This window comes from Oryctolagus cuniculus, chromosome 7, assembly GCF_051225735.1.
Source record: "Oryctolagus cuniculus isolate XC-2025 breed Fujian yellow rabbit chromosome 7, ASM5122573v1, whole genome shotgun sequence".
Classification (NCBI taxonomy): Eukaryota; Metazoa; Chordata; class Mammalia; order Lagomorpha; family Leporidae; genus Oryctolagus; species Oryctolagus cuniculus.
In genome coordinates this window covers 103,166,601-103,191,240 of record NC_142873.1, presented here as the reverse complement: position 1 = coordinate 103,191,240, position 24,640 = coordinate 103,166,601, and the positions used below count along the sequence as shown (strand labels likewise).

Genomic DNA, 24,640 nt, shown 5'->3' with positions numbered 1-24,640 from the left:
AATTTCCACAGCAATCTCATTATGTAGATACATATGGTTATTACATATTTTTTACAGGCATAAATGCCTAAAGCCAGTAATTAAGTTCCTGGGTTCATTTCATTATGATTCACTGTATCTGAGGAAGCATTTTTAATTTGAAATAATGTAAAAGATACAATTTGAAAATATTAAAGTATTCTTTTTAATTATGAGTAAATTAGTAATAAAATATTGTATTCTGGGTAGATATGAAAGTTATACATTGAATGACAATATGCCTCTATTTACCTGAATCATCTGATGTTTAACTTCTTAATGTAGCATATTTAAATGCTTTTTAGGGAGTCAAGAAGACAGAGTAGGAGGAAACAGAGAGCTACCATATGACAGACAGCTTCCATCCACTATTTCACTCCACAGCTGCACACAACAGAAGGAGTGCAGGGGCTTAAGTTGGGAACAAGGAACTCCGCCTAGGTCTCCCATATTTGTAGTAAAAATCCAGTTACTTGAGCCATTACCACTGCTTTCCAGGGTCCACAATTGGGGAAGCTCGAGACAGGATCCAGAGCCAGGTATGGAATCCAGGTACCTGATGCAGGACATAAAAATCTTAACCAGCAATTTAATTGCTAGGCTAAACACCCAGCCCAATATAGAATATATAATAGTAACACACTTTTAGCTCTCAAAATGTTCTAGTTTGAATTATATATTAGGTAGTCATTCTGTACAGTAAAATTGTAACATAATTATAAAATAGAGGGAGAACTGCTGATAGTAAATTAGAAAAAAGATATAATTTATTGGAAATTAGAAAGAAATCTGTGAAATGACCATTGTGATTGTGTTAAGGAACTAGACATAGCTCAAGTCTTAAAATAACTGTCAACCCAGAATAGTGTACCTTGCAAAGCTCTCATTTATGAATGAAGGTGAAATAAAGGCCTTCTATAACAAACACAAATTGAAAGAATTTGTCACCACTCGTACAGCCTTACAAATGATGCTTAAGGATGTGCTACACACAGAAACACAAGAGGGGTCCGTGCTGTGGTGCAGCAGGTTAACACTCTGGCCTGAAGCACCGACATCCATATGGGTTCCAGTTCAAGACTCGGCTGCTCCACTTCTGATCCAGCTCTCTGCTATGGCCTGGGAAAATAGTAGAAGATGGCTCAAGTCCTTGGACCCCAGAACCCATATGGGAGACCCAAAAGAAGCTCCTGGCTCCTGGCTTCAGATCAGTGCAGCTCTAGCCATTGCAGCCAATTGGGGAGTGAACCATTGGATGGAAGACCTCTCTCTCTCTCTGCCTCTCCTCTCTCTGTGTAACTTTGATTAGGGGAGAGGGAGTGGGAAAGGGGAGGGTTGCAGGTGGGAGAGACGTTATTGGGGGGGAAGGCATTGTAATCCATAAGCTGTACTTTGGAAATTTATATTCATTAAAAAATAATAATAAATAAATAAATCTTAAAAAAATAAACACTAGAAGATACCCATCATCATAAAAGAATGTGAAGGCAGAAAATCTCCTCTGTGGACTCGTCCTGCAATGCCCACACTGTCAGGATGGTAGGACAACAGCATTTTTCAACAAGAAGCACCAGGGACAAGTTTCAGTGAACATGTCTGTTTATTAACAATTAGGCACAAGCCTTTATGGATCAGACAAAGGAGAGTAGCTAGCTCAGGGTAGCAACACTAATTCTATAGGATAAAGCAGATACTGCATCTCTATGCTTCTCCAATCAGTTTGAAAGTTACATAGCCTACATAGCCTTTTATGTAGTCTTTATGGGTCTGGGCCACACCTGGGAGCTATTTACCTAGTTGATAATTACAAGGCCCTTCAATAAGAAGTGGGAGGGGTGTATGCCTGGGGTCCCTGCCGCCTGACAGTAGCCAGGTCATATGTGGGGATATCAGTGTGCTGAGCTCCCTACCAGGATCTTTCCCGGAAGGCTTGGTGTGCCATATCCTCTAAACCTCCTGCATGGGCTAGGCAGGCAGTCTCCTAGCCAGGCACAGGATCACCCACACTTCTGGAAGAAGTACAAAGGAAATCCAGAGTAAGCAGTGGGAATATTTATGGAAAGTGGCAGGGCCAAGACATTACTTATCAATAGGAACATTGAATTTAAATGGCCTGAATTCTCCAATTAAATGATGCAGACTCAATGGATTAAAAAATAAGACCCATCTATTTGCTGCCTACAATAAAAACACCTCACCAACATAGGTACATGCAGACTGAAAATGGAAAGATGGAAAAAATATTCTGTACTAATAGAATGCAAAAGCAAGCAGGTATAACCATCCTAATATCAGACAAAATAGATTTATCACAAAAATTGTTAAAAGAGTCACATTGATACTAGCAACATGTTCCTGAATAAACAGTGGGTGAAAGAGGAAATCAAAAGGGAAATTAAAAAATTCCTGGAAACAAATGAAGATGACAGTCCAATATATCAAAACTCATGAGATACAGGAAAAACAGTGTTAAGAGGGAAATTTATAGCAATTAGTGCTTACATCAAGATTGAAAAGCACCAAATAAATGAGCTATCACTGCATTTTAAGGACCTAGGGAAAAAAACAAAACAAAACAAACCAAAAATTAGTAGGAGGAAAGAAATAACTGCAATTAGAGGAGAAATAAGCAAAATTCAAACCAAAAATGATATAAAAGATCACTGAAATAAATAACCCTTTTTTGGAAAAAAAATTCAACAAAGTTGATAGACCATTGGTCCAGTAAAATCAGAGGAATTACTACAAGCAGCAGTATGCCAACAAATTGGAAAGGCTAAAAGAAATGGATAGATTCTTAGAAACATAAAATCTACATTAATTGACTCATGAAGACATAAATAACCTAAACAAACCAATAACCAAGATGGAGATTGAATCAGTAATGAAGATCATCCCAACAAAGAAAAGCCCAGGAATGGATGGCTTCACTGCTGAATTCTACCATACATTTAAAGAAGAACTAATTTCAATTCCTCTCCAGCTTTTCAAAAACAATTCAAATAGAAAGAATTCTCCCAAACTCCTTCTTTGAAACCTGCATCACCTTAATTCCTAAACCAGAAAGAGATACAACAAAGAAAAAGAATGATAGACCAATATCCCTCCCTCAATGATAAACCTAAATGCAAAAATCCTCAAAAAATATTAGGTTATTGAATCCAGCAACACATCAGAAAGATCGTTCACCTAGATTAAGTAGGATTTATCCCTGGTGTACAGGGATGATTCAACATTTGCAAATCAATCAATGTGATACATCACTTTAACAAACTGAAGAACACAAACCATATGGTTATCTCAATAGATGCAGAAAAAGCAGTTGATAAAATACAACATCCTTTCATGAAAATCTTACACAAATTGGATATAGAATGAACATTCCTAATGAAGTCAAAGCAATTATAACAATCTCATGGCAAGCATCCTATTGAATGGGAAAAACTAGAAGCATTCCTCTAAGATCCAGAGCCAGACAAGGATACCCACTCTTACCTTTGCTATTTAATATTGTCCTGGAAGTTTTAGCCATAGCCATTAGGCAAGAAAACTAATTGAAGTGACACAAATTGAGAAGGAGGAAGTCAAAGTATCCATATTTGCAGATGACATGATTCTATATATAGGAGATCCAAAAAGACTCCAATGAGAGACTATTGGAATTCATAAAAGTATTTTGTAAAGTGGCAGGGTATAAAATTAACACACAAAAGTCAATAGCTTTTCTATACATAGATAATGTCATGGCTGAGAAAGAACATCTAAGATCAAACCCATGCATAATAGCTCCAAAAAGAATCAAATACTTTGGAATAAATTTAACCAAGGATGTCAAAGATTACTATGATGAAAATTACAAAACATTAAGAAAGAGAAAAAGACATTAAAAATGGAAAAATTTTCCATGTTCATGGATTGGAAGAAACAATATCATCAAAATGTCCATACTTCCAAAATCAATTTACAGATTCAATGTGATCCCAATGAAAATACTAATGATATTCTTCTCAGATTAAAAAATGATACTAAAAGTCGCATGGAAACACAAGAGATCCTGAATAGCTTAAGCAATCTTATACAACAAAAACAAAATGGGAGGCATCACAATACCAGATTTCAAGACATACTACAGGGCAGCCTGATACTGGCACAAAAACAGTTATATAGACCAATGGAACAGAATGGAAACTCCAGAAATCAATACATGCATTTACTACCAACTTATCTTTGACAAAGGAGCTAAAATCAATCCCTAGACCAAGGACAGTCTCTTCTGCAAATGGTGCTGGGAAAACTCTTATCTCTGCATTCAGAAGTATGAAACTAGAACCCTACCTTACACCTTACACAAAAATCCATTCAAAATGGATCAAATACCTAAATCTACAACCTGATATGTTGAAATTACTAGAAAACAGTGGAAAAACTCGACAAGACATTGGCCTAGGCAAAGAATTTTTGGAGAAGACCCTAGAACCACAAGCAGTCAAAGCCAAAATTGACAAACGGAAATACATCAATCTGAGAAACTTCTGCAGTGCAGAAGCATCACTTAGCAAAGTGAAGAGGCAACCGATAGAATGAGAGAAAATATTTGCAAATTACACAACTGATAAAGGGTTAATATGCAGAATCTATAAAGAGCTCAAGAAATTCAACAATAACAAAATAAACAATCCAGTTAAGAAATGGGCAAAGGACTTGAACATACATTTTTCAAGAGAGGAAATTCAGTTGTACAACAGGCAGTTGAGAAAATGCTCAGGATTACTAGTCATCAGGGAAATACAAATCAAACCCACAATGTGGTTTTACCTCACTCCAGTTAGAATAGCTCTCATACAGAAGTCAATAAACAACAAATGCTGGTGAGGATGTGGGGAAAATGGTACCCTAGTCCACTGTTTTGGGAATGTAAACTGGTATGGCCATTAAGGAAAACAGTATAGAAATATTTCAAAAATCTGAATATAGACCTGCCATATGACCCAGCCATTCCACTCCTGGTAATTTACCCAAAAGAAATAAAATCAGTATATGAAAAAACTACCTGTACTCCATGATCTTTGAAGCTCAACTTACAATAATAAATATATTGAATCAACCCAGATGTCCATCAACTGTTAACTAGATAAATTATATACACTATGGAGTACAACTCAACTGTAACAAAAAAATGAAATCCTCTTTTGCAACTAAATGGATGCAACCAGAAAAGATGCTTAGAGAAATAAGCCAGTCCCAAAAACACATATACCATATGACTCAAGGTAACTAATAAAGTACCTAAAATGTAATGTATTGGAGTGAAGTGGACATTTTGAGATTGGATGATTGTTTCTAGCCCTTGTCTCTTCTATTGAGGAGCAGGTTTTTTTTTCTTCATACTATTTGGTGAAATCTTTTAGTTAGTGTAGGGTTAACTTTATGATCATTAAGTAATTTGACAATTGGATCTTTTTAAAAATTTAGTGTGCAAATGGGAGAAGGAAGAGGAAGAAAATTTGGAGTGTGGGCGGGAGGGAGGGTAGAGTGGGAAGTATCACAATGTTTCCAAATCTGTGTATATGAAATGCATGAAACTTGTATAACTTAAATTAAAATTTAAAAAAAAAAGAAAAACCCAGACCAGATGGCTTTGCTGCTGAATTTTAAGACTTTTTTTTTTTTTTTTTTTTTTTTGACAGGCAGAGTGGACAGTGAGAGAGAGAGACAGAGAGAAAGGTCTTCCTTTTGCCGTTGGTTCACCCTCCAATGGCCGCCGCGGCCGGCGCGCTGCGGCCGGCGCACCGCGCTGATCCGATGGCAGGAGCCAGGAGCCAGGTGCTTTTCCTGGTCTCCCATGGGGTGCAGGGCCCAAGCACCTGGGCCATCCTCCACTGCACTCCCTGGCCACAGCAGAGGGCTGGCCTGGAAGAGGGGCAACCGGGACAGAATCCGGCGCCCTGACCGGGACTAGAACCCGGTGTGCCGGCGCCGCTAGGCGGAGGATTAGCCTAGTGAGCCGCGGCGCCGGCCAATTTTAAGACTTTTAAAGACGAACTAACTCCAATACTTCTCAAATTATTCAAAACAACTGAAATGAAGGGAGTACTCCCAAACTGCTTCTATGAGGCCAACATCACCTTGATCCCAAAACCAGAAAAAGATATAATAAAGACAGACAACAATAGACCAATGTCCTTGATGAACATAGATGCAAAAATCCTCAGGATATTACTAGCTAATTAAATCCAACAACACAACAGAGATCATTCACAAGGACCAAGTGAAATTTATCCCTGGTATATAGGGATGGTTCAACATTCCCAAATCAACAAACATGATACATGCATCACATTAACAAATTGAAAAAATAAAAACCGTAGGATTACCTCAGTAAATTAAAATATTTGATATTATCAGTAAATTAAAATATTTGATATTATCAGTAAATTAAGCGTTTGGTAAAATACCACATCTTTTCATGATGAAACCTTAAGCAGTTTGGGTATAGAAGGAACATTGCTCAATACAATCAAAGCAATTTATGACAAACTCACAGCCAACAATGGGAAAAATTGGTAACATTTCCACTAAAATCTGAACCATACATCAATGCCCAGTTTTGCAGTTTCTATCTAATATAGCTTGAAAGCCATAGCCATAGTGACTAGACAGATGCAGAAATCACAGCGATACAAATTGGAAAGAAGGAAGTCAAATTATCCCTGCCTGCAGATGACCTGATTCTATATATAAAGGATCTTAAAGACTCTAATGAGAGACTATTGGGACTCATATAAGAGCTTGGTAAAGTGGCAGGATATAAAATTAACACACAAAAATCAATAGCCAGAGGCCAGCACTGTGGCACAGGTTAATCCTCTGCCTACGGCACCGGCATCCCATATGGGTGCTGGATTGAGACCCGGCTGCTCCTCTTCAAATCCAGCTCTCTGCTGTGGCCTGGGAAAGCAGTAGAAAATGGCCCAAGTCCGTGGACCCCTGCACCCACATGGGAGACTGGGAAGAAGCACCTGGCTCCTGGTTTCAGATCGGCACAGCTCCAACCATTGCGGCCACTGGGGAGTGAACCAACAGAAGGAAGACCTTTCTCTCTGTTTCTCCTTCTCACTGACTGTAACTCTATCTCTCAAATAAATAAAATCTTTTTAAAAAAATAGCCTTTGTATACACAGACAATGCCATGGCCAATAAATAACTTGTAAGATGAATCCCATTCACATTAGCTACAAAAAAATTTAAATACCTTGGAATAAATTTAACCAAGGAGGTGAAAGATCTCTACAATGAAAATTGCAAAATATTAAAGAACAAAATAGAAAAAGACACAAAAAATGGAAAAGTCTTGCATGTACATGGATTGGAAGAATTAATGTCATCAAAATGTCCAAACTACGTAGAAAGCAATTCATAGATTCAATGCAATCCCAATCAAAATACCAATGACCTTGTTCTGATCCAGAAAAAACTATGCTAAAATTCATGTGGAAACACAGATGATCCCGACTTGTGAAAGCAGTCTTACATCACAAGAATAGATCCAGAGGCATCACAATGCCATATTTCAAGACATTCTACAAGGACCCGGTGCTATGGCTTAGTGGGTAAAGCTGCTGCCTGCAGTGCCAGCATCCCATATGGACACCAGTTCAAGTCCTGGCTGCTTTACTTCCAATCCAGCTCTCTGCTATGACCTGGGAAAGAAAATGGAAGATGGCCCAAGTCCTTGGGCCCCTATACTCTCGTGGGAGACTTGGAAGAAGCTCCTGGCTCCTGGCTTTCGATCAATGCAGTTAACAGCTATTGTGGCCAGTTGGGGAGTGAACCAGTGCATGGAAGATCTTTCTCTGCCTCCCTGCCTCTCCTCTCTCTGTGTAACTTTGACTTCAAATAAATAAATAAATCTTTTAAAAAAAGAAAAGATATGTCACAGGGAAGTTATAATCAAAACAGCCTGGTCCCCAAAAGTCAATCCATACATCTACAGCCAACTTATCACTGAGAAAGGAGCTAAAATCAATCCTTGGAGAAAGAACAGTTTCTTCAACAGTGCTGCTGGGAAATCTGAATTTCTATGTGCAGAAGTGTGAAACAAGACCCCTACCTTACCCTTTATACAAAAATCAACTCAAAATGTTTCAAGGATCTAAATCTATGACTAATGCCATCAAATTACTGGAGGAGAACATTGGAGAACTCTGCAAGACAGGAAGTGAGCCAGGAAGCACAGGCAATCAAAGCCAAAATAAACAAATGGGATTACATTAAGCTGAGAAGTTTCAGCGCTGCTAGGAAGCGCTCAGCAAAGTGAAGATGCAGGGCCAGCATTGAGGTTAAGCCTCTGCCTGTGGCACTGTCTTCGGATTGGTGCAGCTCTGGCCATCACGGCCAACTGGGGAGTGAACCAGCAGATGGAAGACATCTCTCTTTCTGCCTCTCCTCTTTCTGTGTAACTCCAACTTTCAAATAAATAAATAAATCTTTTTTAAAAATGCTGGCGAGGATGTGGGAAAAAGGTACCTCAGGGTCAGCACTGTGGCACAGTGGGTTGACGCCCTGGTCTGAAGTGCCGGCATCCCATGTGGGCACTGGATTGAGACCCGGCTGCTCCACTTCCAGTCCAGCTCTCTGCTATGGCCTGGGAAAGCCGTGGAAGATGTCCCAAGTCCTTAGGCCCCTTCCCCCATGTGGGAGATCCAAAGAAGCTCCTGGCTCCTAGCTTCAGATTGGTGCAGCTCTGGGCATTGAAGCCAATTGGGGAGTGAACCATTGGATGCAAGACCTCTCTCTCTGCCTCTCCTCTCTCTGTGTAACTCTGACTTTCAAATAACTAAATAATTTTTTTTTTTTAAAAAAAAGCACCCTAATCTTTTGTTGGTAGGAATGTAAACTAGTAAAGCCTTTGTGTAAGACAGTGTAGAGATACCTCAGAAATCTGAAAGTAGATCTGCCATGTGACCCAGCCATCCAGCTTCTGAGAATTTACCCAAAAGAAATGAAATCAACATATGAAATAATTATCTGTAACCCTGTGTTTTTTGAAGCTCAGTTCACAACAGCTAAGATATGGAATCAAGCCAGATGTCCATCAGCTGATGACTTGATAAAGAAACTGTGGTTTTTATACATAGTATGGAATACTAGTCAGTTGTAATTTAAAAAAAAAGAACTCTTGTCTTTTGCAACACAATGGATGCAACTGGAACTATTATACTTAAGCCAGCCCACAAAAGACAAATATAATGTGTTTTCCCTAATCTGTGGTAACTAATAGAGTAAAAAAATGTAATGTATATCAGGAAAATTAACATTTTGAGATTCTGTGATTGTTTACAGCCCTTGTTTCTACTGTTGAGGAACAGCTTTTTTTTTTCTTATTATTATTTGTTGATTTCATTATTAGAATACGGTAAATATTATGAGAATAAAATAAACAAAGTAGATCATTGTAAAAATTAAAAGAGATAATCAGGAAGGAAGAGAAAATGTAGGAGTGTGTGCCGAGGGAAAATAGGATGAGAAGTATCACCATGCTCCTAAATTTGTATTTATGATGTAGGTGAAATTTGTTCACCTTAAAAATTTTAAAATATAAAATTTAAAAAAAATAAAAAAGAAGTTATACCTCTATCTTTTTGTACAGCATAATGTTGGCATACAGAATGAGCTCAATAAATATTTTTGAATAAAAAAAGAAACTGAAATTACAAGTAATACTTTTTATTTTTCTGTTTTTTGCATTGTTATATTTTCTAATTTTAATCTGTATAAATGAGAAATTTTAGATGTAAAATGCCTTTCCCATTTGAGCAGAAACTTTTATATTGAATTCTCAATCACAGCATATAAAACTTGTAATATCATTTGGCCTAAATATTCTGTTAGAAGTCAGATACCAGTAATAGGTTTCACTTAACTTTGAAAATTAGAAAAGAAATTGTTAATACAGAGATTAGAAATTGTTAATACAAAAATTAGAAAAGAAAATGTTAATAGAAAGGTATCTGTAACCATCTTAATTTGCCTAAATTTCAAATAATGAAAAATAGCCATTATAAAATATTTTGGGTTAATATAGAAAGATCAAAATAAAAACAATACCAAGAAAAGTAGTATAATTGCTTCCATTTATGGATTGTTAACCTGGGACCAGTAATCATTTAATCATTAGAGCAAATCTAAAAATTGTGTATCGGTATTATCATTCATAAATAAGAAAACTGAATCGCACAGTTATATGACAGTCATACAACATAAATAACAATGTAAATAACTGTGATTCAAACCCATATTTTTCTCCATCCTTTGTGCTCAACTGCCAAACCAAATGAGTGCTTGGAGGCCAGCGCCGCGGCTCACTAGGCTAATCCTCCACTTGCGGCGCCGGCACCCCAGGTTCTAGTCCCGGTTGGGACACTGGATTCTGTCCCGGTTGCTCCTCTTCCAGTCCAGCTCTCTGCTGTGGCCCAGGAAGGCAGTGGAGGATGACCCAAGTGCTTGGGCCCTGTACCCGCATGGAAGACCAGGAGGAAGCACCTGGCTCCTGGCTTCGGATTGGCACAGCGCACCAGCCGCAATGCGCCAGCCGTAGTGGCCCCTTGAGGGGTGAACCAATGGGAGGAAGACCATTCTGTCTGTCTGTCTCTCTCTCTCTCACTGTCTAACTCTGCCTGTAAAAAAAAAAAAAAAATGGGTGCTTGGTACTTGTGTTAAACTTTGTCTATTATAGTTTGAATATATAACTTTAAATCTCTAAATTTAAGCATTAGGTAAGAGGAAACTATTTGGTAGAGAGATTTATCTATAAATTTTAAAAACAGGCATATAAACTTTAAATTTAATAAATCAATCAAATGTGGAAAACTATTAAGTTGTTTTAGAAAAATAAAATAATTTTATTGGGAGTTCCTTAGTGTAGAACATTGGATTTCATTGAATAATTTGGAAGAGAATAAAGACAACACATGATCATCATCCTTATCAAGTGCATCCAGTTTACTGGGAAGATCTTCCTCTCAGTTCTCATCTATTCCTCTGGAAATGGTGATGATGACAAGTAAGGCTCTATCCCTTTGGAAACTGAAAATTTCTGCCATTAAATTAGAAGGAAAGCAAAAAACAAAACTAAAATCTTCTTTAGTACACTTACTGACTCTATACATTTTTCAAATAACATCTAATCCATTTTTCTTACCTGTTATTTCATAGTATAGTATCAGATTATTAGTAAATATAAAAATTCCTTATTCTTAAATAATTTAAATAATTTATCATATGTCCAAGATTCGAAATATCTGATTACTAGTATGGGGCATAATTGATATAAGCATTCTACTACATCTGTGAACAGAATCCTATAAGGAAAATTAGGAAGGAAGAAGTTATTAAGTTTGAATCTAATTACACAATAATCATTCAATAAATTCTTGTTGTTAATTGAAATAAAATATATAGAAGCTATTCAATAAGACATACCAAGTATACCCTTAACTCCAGACACTCCTTTTTTTAGATTTATGCATGTATGTATGTATGTATTTGAAAGGCAGAGTTACAGAAAGAGAAGGAGAGAAAGATCTTGCATCCACTGGATCGCTCCTCAAATGGCCCCTATTGGCAGGGCTCAGCCAGGCCAAAGCCAGGATCCAGGAACTTTTAGGTCTCCCAGATGGGTAACAGGGACCCAAGGACTTGAGCCATCTTCCGCTGTTTTCCCAGGTGCATTTGCAGGGAGCTGAATCAGAAGTATGCTGCAATGCAGGCCCTAACTGCACACATCTTAAAGAAAGGTTTAATATGAAATTTTAACACATCTTTGTTTATAACCAGGCTATAAAAACTACCTTGCTTTGTATTTTGATATTTTTCATCAGCTTCTTATTGGTAGTTCAGTTTTGCAGTTTGAATCAACACATATGGTCATTTCTTGGATCATAAAGAAATATTCTTTTTAAAAATTTTATTTATTTACTTGAAAGAGTGACTGAGAGAGAGGGAGAGACTGAGACATATTCCATCCACTTGTTCTCTCCCCAAATGTCCGCATTGACCAGGGCTGGGCAAGGTCCAAGCCAGGAGACAGGACCTCCATCAGGGTCTCCCGCATGGATGGCAGGCACCCAACTACATGGTCCATCTTCTACTGTTTCTCTTGGTGCATTATCAGGGAGCTAGATAGTAAGTGGAGCAGATACTGTGCCACAATTCCAGGCTCCAAAGTATTCTTTATAATAAGCTAGATACTTCTATGATAAACCAGGAAGAATTATGAGTGAAGCAGCAACAAACAAATGGATTTTTGAACAAAGAAATAGTACCATACCTCTCTGTGCATATGTATACAGAATGGCAGACTGAGAGAAGATAATTCAAACTGTTTCCATAACTAGAGAATAATTGTTTGTAATGTCTTTTTACACTATTAGTAGTGATGCTTTTAATGAAAATTGCCAGATTAAGGGTTTTAACAACTCTTCTTTTACTTGTATAGTGTTATTTTGGGAAGTCACAAATAGTTTCTCCTGTGACTAACTAAAGGAACTCAAAGATATCAAAGTAAGATAATAATTAAATTACAGTAGAACCCTATTTAGCTTGCATGCCATTATGGATAAAACTATATGAGCGGGGGCCGGCGCAGCAGCTCAATAGGCTAATCCTCTGCCTGCAGCGCCGGCACACCAGGTTCTAGTCCCGGTTGGGGCGCCAGATTCTGTCCCGGTTGCCCCTCTTCCAGTCCAGCTCTCTGCTATGGCCCAGGAGTGCATCAGATGATATCCCAAGTGCCTGGGCCCTGCACCCCATGGGAGACCAGGAGAAGCACCTGGCTCCTGGCTTCGGATCAGCACAGTGCGCCGGCTGCAGCACACAGGTCGCGGCAGCTATTGGAGGATGAACCAACAGCAAAGGAAAACCTTTCTCTCTCTCTCTCTCACTGTCCACTCTGCCTGTCAAAAAAAAAAAAAAACTATATGAGAAGGGCCAGTGTTGTAGCATAGTGGGTAAAGCCACTGCCTGCAGTGCCGGCATCCCATGTGGGTGCCGATTCAAGACCCAGCTGCTCCACTTCCAATCCAGCTCTCCATTGCAGCTTGGGAGACCAGTGGAAGATGGCCCATGGGAAGAAGGTCCTTGGGTCCTTGCACCCACATGGGAGACCCAGAAGCTCCTGGCTCCTGGCTTTAGCATGGCACACCTCTGGCCGTTACAGCCCATTGGAGAATGAACCGATGGAGGGAGGACCTCTCTCTCTATCTCTCTGCTTCTCCTTCTCTGTGTAACTCTTTCAAATAAGTAAATAAACCTTTTGAAAAAACTATATGAGCTCTAGTCTATTACAATAATAAAAAACAGAAAAATAATGATCTACCATAGACTGATTTTTACCCCTATAGAATCAAATTCAAGCCTTTGAGTTGAGAATTCAAGAACTTCAAAATCCTGTCCCCTACAGATATTCTGTAATCTGACTGTCACTACTCTCATACATGTAGCAATCTCATCTTTTCTTTGTTATTTTTCTTGGGTATCTCCTTACTGCAACATTACAAAAACCCTCACTCTTTTCCTGCCTCCTTTCTCTGTCTTTTCTACTTCCATGACTGCTGTCTCTATAAAGAGCAAACTTAATGGAAACATCTTCTAGAAAGCCATATCCAAACAATGCTGCTTGAAAATACAAATTAGAACAAGATATTTGTAGCAAAACAACCAATATAAGATTAAACCCTGAGAACCTGGGAAGTATTGCTACTTATAAGTATAGAAATATTGATTGTGTATGGATTACATTCCTCAAAAGCAGATGTTTAGGAATGAATACAAGTAGTATATTTAGTAGGTAATCTCGGGAAATAGTACTGAAAGCAGTTCTATCAAGCTATTTACTTTTATAGGCCATTAGACCATAATTTCTCCAGTTTATTTAATCTCTCCAGTTTATTTAAAAGATTTGTTAAGGGACTTAAAGGGAAACTTAGATTCAAGTACAATAGTACTGGGGGACTTCAATACTCCACTCTCAGAAATAGACAGATCAACAGGACAGAAGATCAACAAGGAGACAGTAGATTTAAATGACACTATAGCCCAAATGGATCTAACAGATATCTACAGAACTTTTCATCCTACACATAAAGCATTTCATTCTTCTCAGCAGTACATGGAACCTTCTCTAGGATTGACCACATACTAGGCCATAAAGCAAGTCTCAGCAAATTCAAAAAAATTAGAATCATACCATGCGGTTTGTCAGACCATAAAGGGATGAAGTTGGAAATTAGCAACTCAGGAATCCCTAGAGCATATGCACACACATGGAGATTGAACATCATGCTCCTGAATGAACACTGGGTCATAGAAGAAATCAAAAGAAATCAAAAATTTTCTGGAAGTAAATGAGGATAACAGCACAACATACCAAAACTTATGGGATACAGCAAAAGCAGTGTTAAGAGGAAAGTTTATAGCAATAGGTGCCTACATCAAGAAACTGGAAAGGCACCAAATAAATGAGCTTTCAATGCATCTCAAGGATCTAGAAAATCTGTAGCAAACCAGACCCAAATCTAGTAGAAGAAGAGAAATAATTAAAAACAGAGAAGAAATCAACAGGATTGAATCAAGAAAAACATTACAAAAAATCAGCCAAACGAGGAGCTGGTTTTTTGAAAAAATAAACAAAATTGACACCCCGTTGGCCCAACTAACTAAAAAAAAAGAAGAGAAAAGACCCAAATCAATAAAATCAGATATGAAAAAGGAAACGTAACAACAGACACCACAGAAATAAAAAGAATCATCAGAAATCACTACAAGGACTTGTAAGCCAGCAAACAGGGAAACCTATCAGAAATGGATAGATTCCTGGACACATGCAACCTACCTAAACTGAACCATGAAGACACAGAAAACTTAAACAGACCAATAACTGAGACAGAAATTGAAACAGTAATAAAGGCCCTCCCAACAAAGAAAAGCCCAGGACCAGATGGATTCACTGCTGAATTCTACCAGACATTTAAAGAAGAACTAACTCCAATTTTTTCAACCTATTCAGAACAATTGAAAAAGAGGGAGTCCTCCCAAATTCTTTCTATGAAGCCAGCATCACCTTAATTCCTAAGCCAGAGAAAGATGCCGCATTGAACGAGAATTACAGACCATTATCCCTGATGAACATACATGCAAAAATCCTCAATAAAATTCTCGCCAATGGATTGCAACAACACATCAGAAAGATCATCCACCCAGACCAAGTGGGATTTATCCCTGGTATGCAGGGATGGTTTAATGTGCGTAAAACAATCAATGTGATACACCACAGTAACAGACTGCAGAAGAAAAACCATATGATTATCTCAATAGATGCCGAGAAAGCATTTGATAAAATACAACACCCGTTCATGATGAAAACTCTAAGCAAACTGGGTTTGGAAGGAACATTCCTCAATACAATCAAAGCAATTTATGAAAAACCCACAGCCAACATCCTATTGAATGGGGAAAAGTTGGAAGCATTTCCACTGAGATCTGGTACCAGACAGAGATGCCCACTCTCACCACTGCTATTCAATATAGTTCTGGAAGTTTTAGCAAGAGATATTAGGCAAGAAAAAGAAATTAAAGGGGTACAAATTGGGAAGAAATAACTCAAACTATCCCTCTTTGCAAATGATGTGATTCTTTATTTAGGGGATCCAAAGAACTCTACTAAGAGACTATTGGAACTCAGAAGAGTTTGGCAAAGTAGCAGGATATAAAATCAATACACGAAAATCAACAGCCTTTGTATACACAGACAATGCCATGGCTGAGGAAAAACTTCTAAGATCAATCCCATTCACAATAGCTACAAAAACAATCAAATACCTTGGAATAAGCTTAACCAAGGACATTAAAGATCTCTACGATGAAAATTACAAAACCTTTTTTTTGTTTGTTCTACTTAATACTTTTGGTTGAATACTGTAATCAATACACAATTCTTCTTAAGTGCTGAAACCTAACTGAAAAGTGATCGCTGTTAAATATAAGAGTGGGAATAAGAGAGGGAAGAGATGTGCAATTCGGGACATGCTCAAGCTGACTTACCTCAAACAGTAGACTTAGAAACATACCAGGGGATTCCAATTCAATCCCATCAAGGTGGCATGTACCAATGCCATCTCACTAGTCCCAGTGATCAATTTCTGTTCACAATTGATCATAATGATAGAACTAAAAACCAAAGGGTTCACATAAACAAGAATATTGTCCGCAAATACTAGCTGATAGAATAAAAAAGGGAGAGAACAATCCAACATGCGAAGTGAGATACACAGCAGACCCATAGAATGGCAGATGTCCTAAACAGCACTCTGGTTTCAGAATCAGCCCTTAAGGCAAGCGGATCCGGCTGAAAAGCCCATGAGAGTATTTCAGGCATGGAAAGCCAAGACACTCTGGGGGAAAAAAAAACCTAAATGAAAGATCTCCGCGAGTGAGATCCCAGTGGAAAGAATGGGTCATCAAAGAAGGAGGTACCTTTCTCTGAAGGGAGGAAAGAACTTCCACTTTGACCATGGCCTTGTCTAAATATGATCAGAGTCAGTGAACTCAGGGGGCTTCCATAGCCTTGGCAGCTCATGACAAGAGCCTAGGGTGATTACTGAGGCCATAAACAAGAGTGTCAATTTGTGAAGTCAACAACAGGAGTCACTATGCACTTATTCCTCATGTAGGATCTTTGTCCTTAGTGTGCTGTACATTGAGATGTAATGCTATAACTAGTACTCAAACAGTATTTTTCATTTTATGTTTCTGTGTGGGAGCAAACTGTTGAAATCTTTACTTAATGTATGCTAAACTGATCTTCTGTATATAAAGAGAAATGAAAATGAATCATGATGTGAATGGAAGGGGAGAGGGAGTGGGAAAGGGGAGGGTTGCGGGTGGGAGGGACGTTATGGGGGGGAAGCCATTGTAATCCATAAGCTGTACTTTGGAAATTTATATTCATTAAATAAAAGTTAAAAAAATTACAAAACCTTTAAGAAAGAAATAGAAGAGGATACCAAAAAATGGAAAAATCTTCCAAGCTCATGGATTGGAAGAATCAATATCATCAAAATGTCCATTCTCCCAAAAGCAATTTATAGATTCAATGCAATACCAATCAAAATACCGAAGACCACCTTCTCAGATCTGGAAAAAATGATGCTGAAATTCATATGGAGACACAGGAGACCTCGAATAGCTAAAGCAATATTGTACAACAAAAACAAAGTCGGGGGCATCAGAATACCAGATTTCAGGACATACTACAGGGCAGTTGTTATCAAAACAGCATGGTACTGGTACAGAAACAGATGGATAGACCAATGGAACAGAATAGAAACACCAGAAATCAATTGAAACATCTACAGCCAACTTCTATTTGATCAAAGATCCAAAACAAATCCCTGGAGTAAGTACAGTCTATTCAATAAATGGTGCTGGGAAAATTGGATTTCCACATGCAGAATCATGAAGCAAGACCCCTACCTTTCACCTTACACAAAAATTCACTCAACATGGATTAAAGACTTAAATCTACGACATGACACCATCAAATTACTAGAGAGCATTGGAGAAACCCTGCAAGATATAGGTACTGGCAATGACTTCTTAAAAAGGCCCCGGAAGCACAAGCAGTCAAAGCCAAAATGAACATTTGGGATTGCATCAAATTGAGAAGTTTCTGTACTTCAAAAGAAATAGGAAAGTGAAGAGGCAACCGACAGAATGGGAAAAAATATTTGCAAACTATGCAACAGATAAAGGGTTGATAACCAGAATCTTCAAAGAAGTCAAGAAACTCCACAACATCAAAACAAACAACCCACTTAAGAGATGGGCCAAGGACCTCAATAGACATTTTTCAAAAGAGGAAATCCAAATGGCCAACAGACACGTGAAAAAATGTTCAAGATCACTAGCAATCAGGGAAATGCAAATCAAAACCACAATGAGGTTTCACCTCACCCCAGTTAGAATGGCTCACATTCAGAAATCTACCAACAGTAGATGCTGGAGAGGATGTGGGGAAAAAGGGACACTAACCCACTGTTGGAAGGAATGCAAACTGGTTAAGCCACTGTGGAAGTCAGTCTGGAGATTTCTCAGAAATCTGAAGATAACCCTACCATACAACCCAGCCATACCACTCCTTGGAATTTACCCAAAGGAAATTAAATTGGCAAACAAACAAGCTGTCTGCACATTAATGTTTTTTGCAGCTCAATTCACAATAGCTAAGACCTGGAACCAACCTAAATGCCCATCAACAGTAGACTGGATAAAGAAATTATGGGACATGTACTCTATAGAATACTATACAGTAGTCAAAAACAATGAGACCCGGTCATTTGCAACAAGATGGCGGAATCTGGAAAACGTTATGCTGAGTGAATTAAGCCAGTCCCAAAGGAACAAATATTGTATGTTCTCCCTGATCGATGACAACTAACTGAGCACCAAAGGGGAAACTTGTTGAAGTGAAATGGACACTATGAGAAACAGTGACTTGATCAGCTCTTGTCTTGACTGTTGACGTATAATGTAATACTTTATCCATTTTAGTATGTTTTTTTTGTTCTAGTACTATTGGTTGAACTCTGTAATGAACACACAATTATTCTTCGGTGTTTAAATTTTAACTGAAAAGTGATCCCTGTTTAATATAAGACTGGGAATAAGAAAGGGAAGAGATGTACAATTAGGGACATGCTCAACCTGACTTGCTCCAAATGGTGGAGTTAGAAACAATCCACGGGATTCTAATACAATCCCATTAAGGTGGCATGTACCAATGCCATCTCACTAGTCCAAGTGATCAATCTCAGTTCACGATTGATCATACTGATAGGTCTAAAGTCAAAGAGATCACACAAACAAGACTAGTGTCTGCTAATACTAACTGATAGAATCAAAAAGGGAGAGAACGATCCATCATGGGAAGCGGAATACACTGCTGACTCATAGAATGGCAATGTCCTAAATAGCACTCTGGCCTCAGAATCATCCCTTAAGGCATTCGGATCTGGCTGAAGAGCCCATGGGAGTATTTTAGGCATGGAAAGCCAAACACTCTGTAAAAAAGAAAAAAGAAGAAGACCTAAATGAAAGATATCTGCGAGTGAGATCCCAGTGGAAAGCACGGGGCCATCAAAGAAGGAGGTACCTTTCTCTGAAGGGAGGAGAGAACTTCCACTTTGACTATGACCCTGTCTAAATAAGATCAAAGTTGGCGAACTCAAAAGGCTTCCATAGTCTTGGCAACTCATGACTAGAGCCTAGGGAGATTACTGACGCCATAAACAAGAGTGTCACATTGTTAAGTCAACAACAGGGGTCACTGTGTACTTGCTTCTCATGTGGGATCTGTCCTTAATGTGGTGTCCAATGTGAAATAATGCTATAACTAGTACTGAAACAGTATTTTACACTTTGTGTTTCTGTGTTGGTGCAAACTGATGAAATCTTAATATATAGTGAATCGATCTTCTGTATATAAAGATAATTGAAAATGAATCTTGATGTGAATGGAATGGGAGAGGGAGCGGGAGATGGGAGGGTGCGAGTTGGGGGGAAATTATGGGCGAGGGAGCCATTGTAATCCCTACACTGTACTTTGGAAATTTATATTTATTAAATAAAAATTTAATAAAAAATGTGTATAGTATTACTTAATTTGTATGGCGTTCAAAATATGCAAAACTATCGTTACATTGTTTTCTAAGGAATTAAATAGTTTTAGTAAAGCCCTTTAAATAGTTGAATATTAAGCATCATTTAGGAATTTGTGGGCAAATATGAAAATGGGACCAGGGAAAGACACCTGGAGGATCAAAAGTACTAATTTTGTTTTTCTTTATGTTGTGGCTGCACATACATTCTATCTCTTTCTTCTGTAGAGAGAAGAGATGGAGAGAGGGAGAAAGGTAGAGATCAATATATATAACTCAATATATAAGGTCCCGGCAGTGGGAAGAGAAGTGTATTTGAAGACAGGAAGTAGAAATAGCTGGTGATGGCAATTGTTGCTAGGCAGTATGGGATCCACAATGAAATGAATTTAAGGGTATTGTGCTATAAGAGGCCATTGGTGTCCTTGGTGAGTGCTGTTGCAGTAATAGAGTTGAGGTAGATGCCAGAAAACCATGACTTGAGTAGTATAAAACATTGACTATAGGCAGATCTTTAAATAATTTCGGCAGTAAAAGCAAGAAAGGGTATAAGTTATCAATTGATGAAAAAACAAAAGTGATGCCTATTTTATAACAGAACATAGTCTGTATTGAACTACAGATAAAGGCATTAAAGTGTTTAAGTACAAATTAACTTATGGGAAAAAAATTCAGTGTTCTATGAAAATCCCCCCGGGAAGTTACTAAATTAAGAATTAATATTTCAAGTAGTCATTTTATCTATTATCTTAAATTCCCCTAAATGATATTTTCTCAATTTTTAATGCTTCATGTGGCCTTTCTGATTTTGTCTACTCATCCTTTCAATGTTCTTTCTCATTTTTAGTAAACAATAATTAGACCAGTTTAAATTATCCTGTATATGCATGTTGAGACTGCATGACAGAAATTATCAGTTCAGGGGAGAGGGTACTCCCTTCCCCTTTCATATCAGGTAGCTTTAGTCAAGCACTGTAACAATTTATATACAAACTTAAGTGATTGAGTGAAACAGTTCAATATGTAGATATTCTTACTTGACAATATATGTGAATACTAAATCCAGAAAGAAACATTAATTTTTAAATTACAAATCATGTTATACTCTTTGAGAGTTCCATAGAAAATATCTTGACTGGCATGCAAAAGCTTAGACCAGCAATAAGAGATGCTGTTATGACTTCAGCGGTGACATAAATCTCAGTTTAGGAGAGCAGTGTGGAGGTGGGTGAATGCCATTTATTTTAATAACAGGCAAAATTTTCAAGCTGTAACAACATGCTCAATAAATTCTTCCATTACTGTGATACCAAAGGAGAGTTGAAAAATGTATTACTCTTCTATTTTTTCTCCTTAGAGATATATTTTTGTTCTGTTTCTATAGCAACATTGATGCAATGACTAAAACTTTAACTCCTTTTTAGACTCCCCGATGGCTTCACACAGCTTCTAAATCTGACCCAACTTTACCTGAATGACGCCTTCCTTGAATTTCTTCCTGCCAATTTTGGAAGGTAAGAATAAGAAATTAAAATTATACAATTTTATTTCAACTTTGAAAGTGCTCTATCAGCATCAGCAGATGAGTTTTCCAGTTGTGATTTAGCTAGGCCACATTATTATTTAGTAAAGGAGACTATTAATGAATAAAGCTTTCTGCAAAAAATAAAGGAAAATTAGATCTTTATGTGACTTTAGTAATCAAATAAATGATAGTAATATTATGATTAATTTAAAAAATCCTCTGGAAATTATCTGGAAGAAAAGATAAATGAACTTTGGTCTTAGATTCGGAAATATCTTTATAGTCTTAAAAACAAAAAAAAATACCATAATTGGATAGATGGATATGATGACCTAAAATACTTCTAAGATAAATTAATATCAGAACAAATTAAGGTGAAGAAATTATCTGAGAAAAGTTTTCACTTTATGGAAAATAGAGTATATATTTGAAATACAAAGAATTCTTAGAAATGAACATAAAGACAGATTTAAGGAGAAATGGGTGAATGATATGCGCAGGCAATTCATAATAAAGACTACCAATGGCCAGTGAACACAGGAGAGCTGGCATTCTTCACAAATAAAGAATATAATGCAAATTCAACAATGACAATGACAATGAAGGGTGCAGTGTTCTAAGATTGTATAAATTGTTGCTGGAATATGAGGATGAGGTAACTTCACAGTACTAGTGGGGATACAGAATATTATGAATTTTGTGCATGGCTGTATGCTTTAAAAGCTTTGAAAATATTTACAACAGTGGCCTTTGCAGTTTATTTCTAGAAATGCCTCATATTCTCATAGGGTCACACTAGGATTTATGGACAAGTATATTTATAATTTACAATGTGGAAAAAATGAAATCACACATCCATATAGAAAACTGTTAAAAATATTATAGTCTGCCAGCGAAGAGTACCTCCCCATGTCAGCAGAAAGTAGCTCTAAAGACAAATCATCGTCCCTCTACCCCTCCTGGATTTTTGGGACTAATGTAATCACATATAGCTCCTGCTTTATAAAAAACAAAAGGGGGGAGTGTTAGTAAAATGGCACAGTTTTATCTATGGCTCAATCTACACCCTAACACCATCCTAGGCTCTAGCCCCAGCCACCATTGCTGGAAGCCAGGTGGCTACATGGCCCAACCACCGGTGTCAGCCCTAACCCCATCCTAATGGGATTCGCTGTTCCTACTTCCCTGCCCGCCCCCTGGCAAAGTTTTAAAATTACCTGTTCTTGAGCACGTGGCTCACTCTCTCTTTTTCTGTCTCCTGACCGCTGTCTCTGTCTCTGTCTCTCTCTCTCTCTCTCTCTCTTACGCACTTCTCCCTCTTTTCCGTCTTTGCCCCTTCCTTCCAGTATGTCAGATTTCCCCCAATAAACTCTTTCCCTTACTCTGGTGTTTGATGTGTTTTGTGGCGGCCTTACATTGGCTACCTGGCCATTGCTGTGGTGCAACAGGTAAAACCACCGCATGTGGTGCTGGCATCTCATGTGGGCGCTGGTTCAAGTGCCCACTGCTCTACTTCTGATCTTGCTCCCTGCTAACATGCCTGGGAAAGCAGAGGAAGATGGTTCAAGTGCTTGGGCCCCTGCACCCACCGGGGAGACCCAGAAGAAGCTCCTGGCTCTTGGCTTCAGCCTGGCCCAGCCCTGGCCATTCAGGCCATTTGGGGAGTGAACCAGCAGATGGAGGACCTCTCTCTTTCTCTCCTCCCTGCCCCCGTGTAACTCTGCTTTCAAATAAATAAATAAATCTTTTTAAAAAGAAGGAAAATATTATGGTCTATCCATAAGACCGTTTTATGTAGGCATCAATAGTTGTTTTTAGAGAATTTTTTCCTTTTCTTTAATTTTTTTTTTCCTGAGAAAGAGAGAGAGAGAAAATATCTCCTCATCTGCTGATTCACTTTCCAAATGCTTGCTCCTGGAACTAAAATCAAAGCCAACAACTCAATTCAGGTCTCTCACATGAGTGCATTGAACCCAACATTTACTCCTCATTACCGTGTATCATGGTCTGCATTAGCAGGAAACTAGAGTCAAAAGCAGCAGGCAGGTATCAAACCCAGACACTCCAGCATCAAATAGAGGTGTCCTAACTGCTAGTTCCAATGCATGCCCCAGAAAATTTTTAAAAGTCTGTGCTTAGGCCAGCACCACGGCTCAATAGGCTAATCCTCTGCCTGCGGCGCCAGCACCCCAGGTTCTAGTCCCAGTCGGGGCACCGGGTACTGTCCTGGTTGCCCCTCTTCCAGGCCACCTCTCTGCTGTGGCCCGGGAGTGCAGTGGAGGATGGTCCAAGTTCTTGGGTCCTGCACCTGCATGGGAGACTAGGAGAAGCACCTGGCTCCTGGCTTCGGATCATCGTGGTGCGCCAGCCGCAGCGGCCATTGGAGAGTGAACCAACGACAAAGGAAGACCTTTCTGTCTCTCTCTCTCTCTCACTGTCCACTCTGCCTGTCAAAATAAATAAATAAAAAATAAAATTCTGTGCTTAGTTAAATCTAACAGTTCATTATAGGAAAATATATAAACTGTTTTCAATATGAATATGCATGAGAAAAAAGGCTGGTTATCTAGAAGTAAACTTATGAGAAACTAATTTCAACATTGTTTTTTAAAAATTTTTTCAGTATGCTCTGCAAGAAGAGTTTTTTTTTTTAAGATTTATTTATTTATTTTAAATGCAGAGTTACAGAGACGCAAAGGCAGAGAGAAAGAGAAAGAGGTCCTCCATCTGCTGGTTCACTCCCCAAATGGCCACAATGGCCAAAATCATACCAATCCAAAGCCAGAAGCCAGGAGCTTCTTCCAGGTCTTCCATGCAGGTGGCAGGGGCCCAAAACCTTGGGCCACCTCCCACTGCTTTCCCAGGCCAAAGCAGAGAGCTAGATCAGAAGTGGAGCAGTCAGGACTTGAACGGTGCCCATATATTATGCCGGGACTGCAGGGCAGCTTTATCCTCTATGCTACAACACTGGACCCTAAGAGAGTTTTTGTATTAAAAGTGTATCTTAAAAGCTAGGACATTTTAGATATATTTTCCACTGCATTTTTTCTATATGATCAACTTTGAGATTGCTCAAATAGACTCAGCATAACTAAACACCTATCTGTTTGTGGACAAGTACATGACATTATATCACATTAGAATTATGGTCAGAATCGAAAATGAATCTTGATGTGAATGGAAGGGGAGAGGGAGTGGGAAAGGGGAGGGTTGCAGGTGGGAGGGATGTTATGGGGGGGGAGCCATTGTAATCCATAAGCTGTACTTTGGAAATTTAGATTCATTAAATAAAAGTTAAAAAAAAAAAAAAGAATTATGGTCACATACTGTCTAGCTGCCTCCAATTAAATACTGAAAGTATATCAACATTTCCCATAGTTCCTTA

General features: G+C 38.3%; 1 protein-coding gene across 7 annotated transcripts in view; it reads left to right on the top strand.

The window, feature by feature from the left end:
• The window catches only part of LRRC7 (leucine rich repeat containing 7), a 589,098-nt gene that overhangs the window by 264,028 nt on the left and 300,430 nt on the right, over nt 1-24,640 (top strand). For all 7 annotated transcript variants that reach the window (XM_051857612.3, XM_089337199.1, XM_051857607.3 and 4 more), the window contains one exon: nt 21,155-21,244. In XM_051857612.3, coding sequence (XP_051713572.2) covers nt 21,155-21,244 — 90 coding nt within the window. The remainder of the gene's footprint in view (nt 1-21,154; nt 21,245-24,640) is intronic.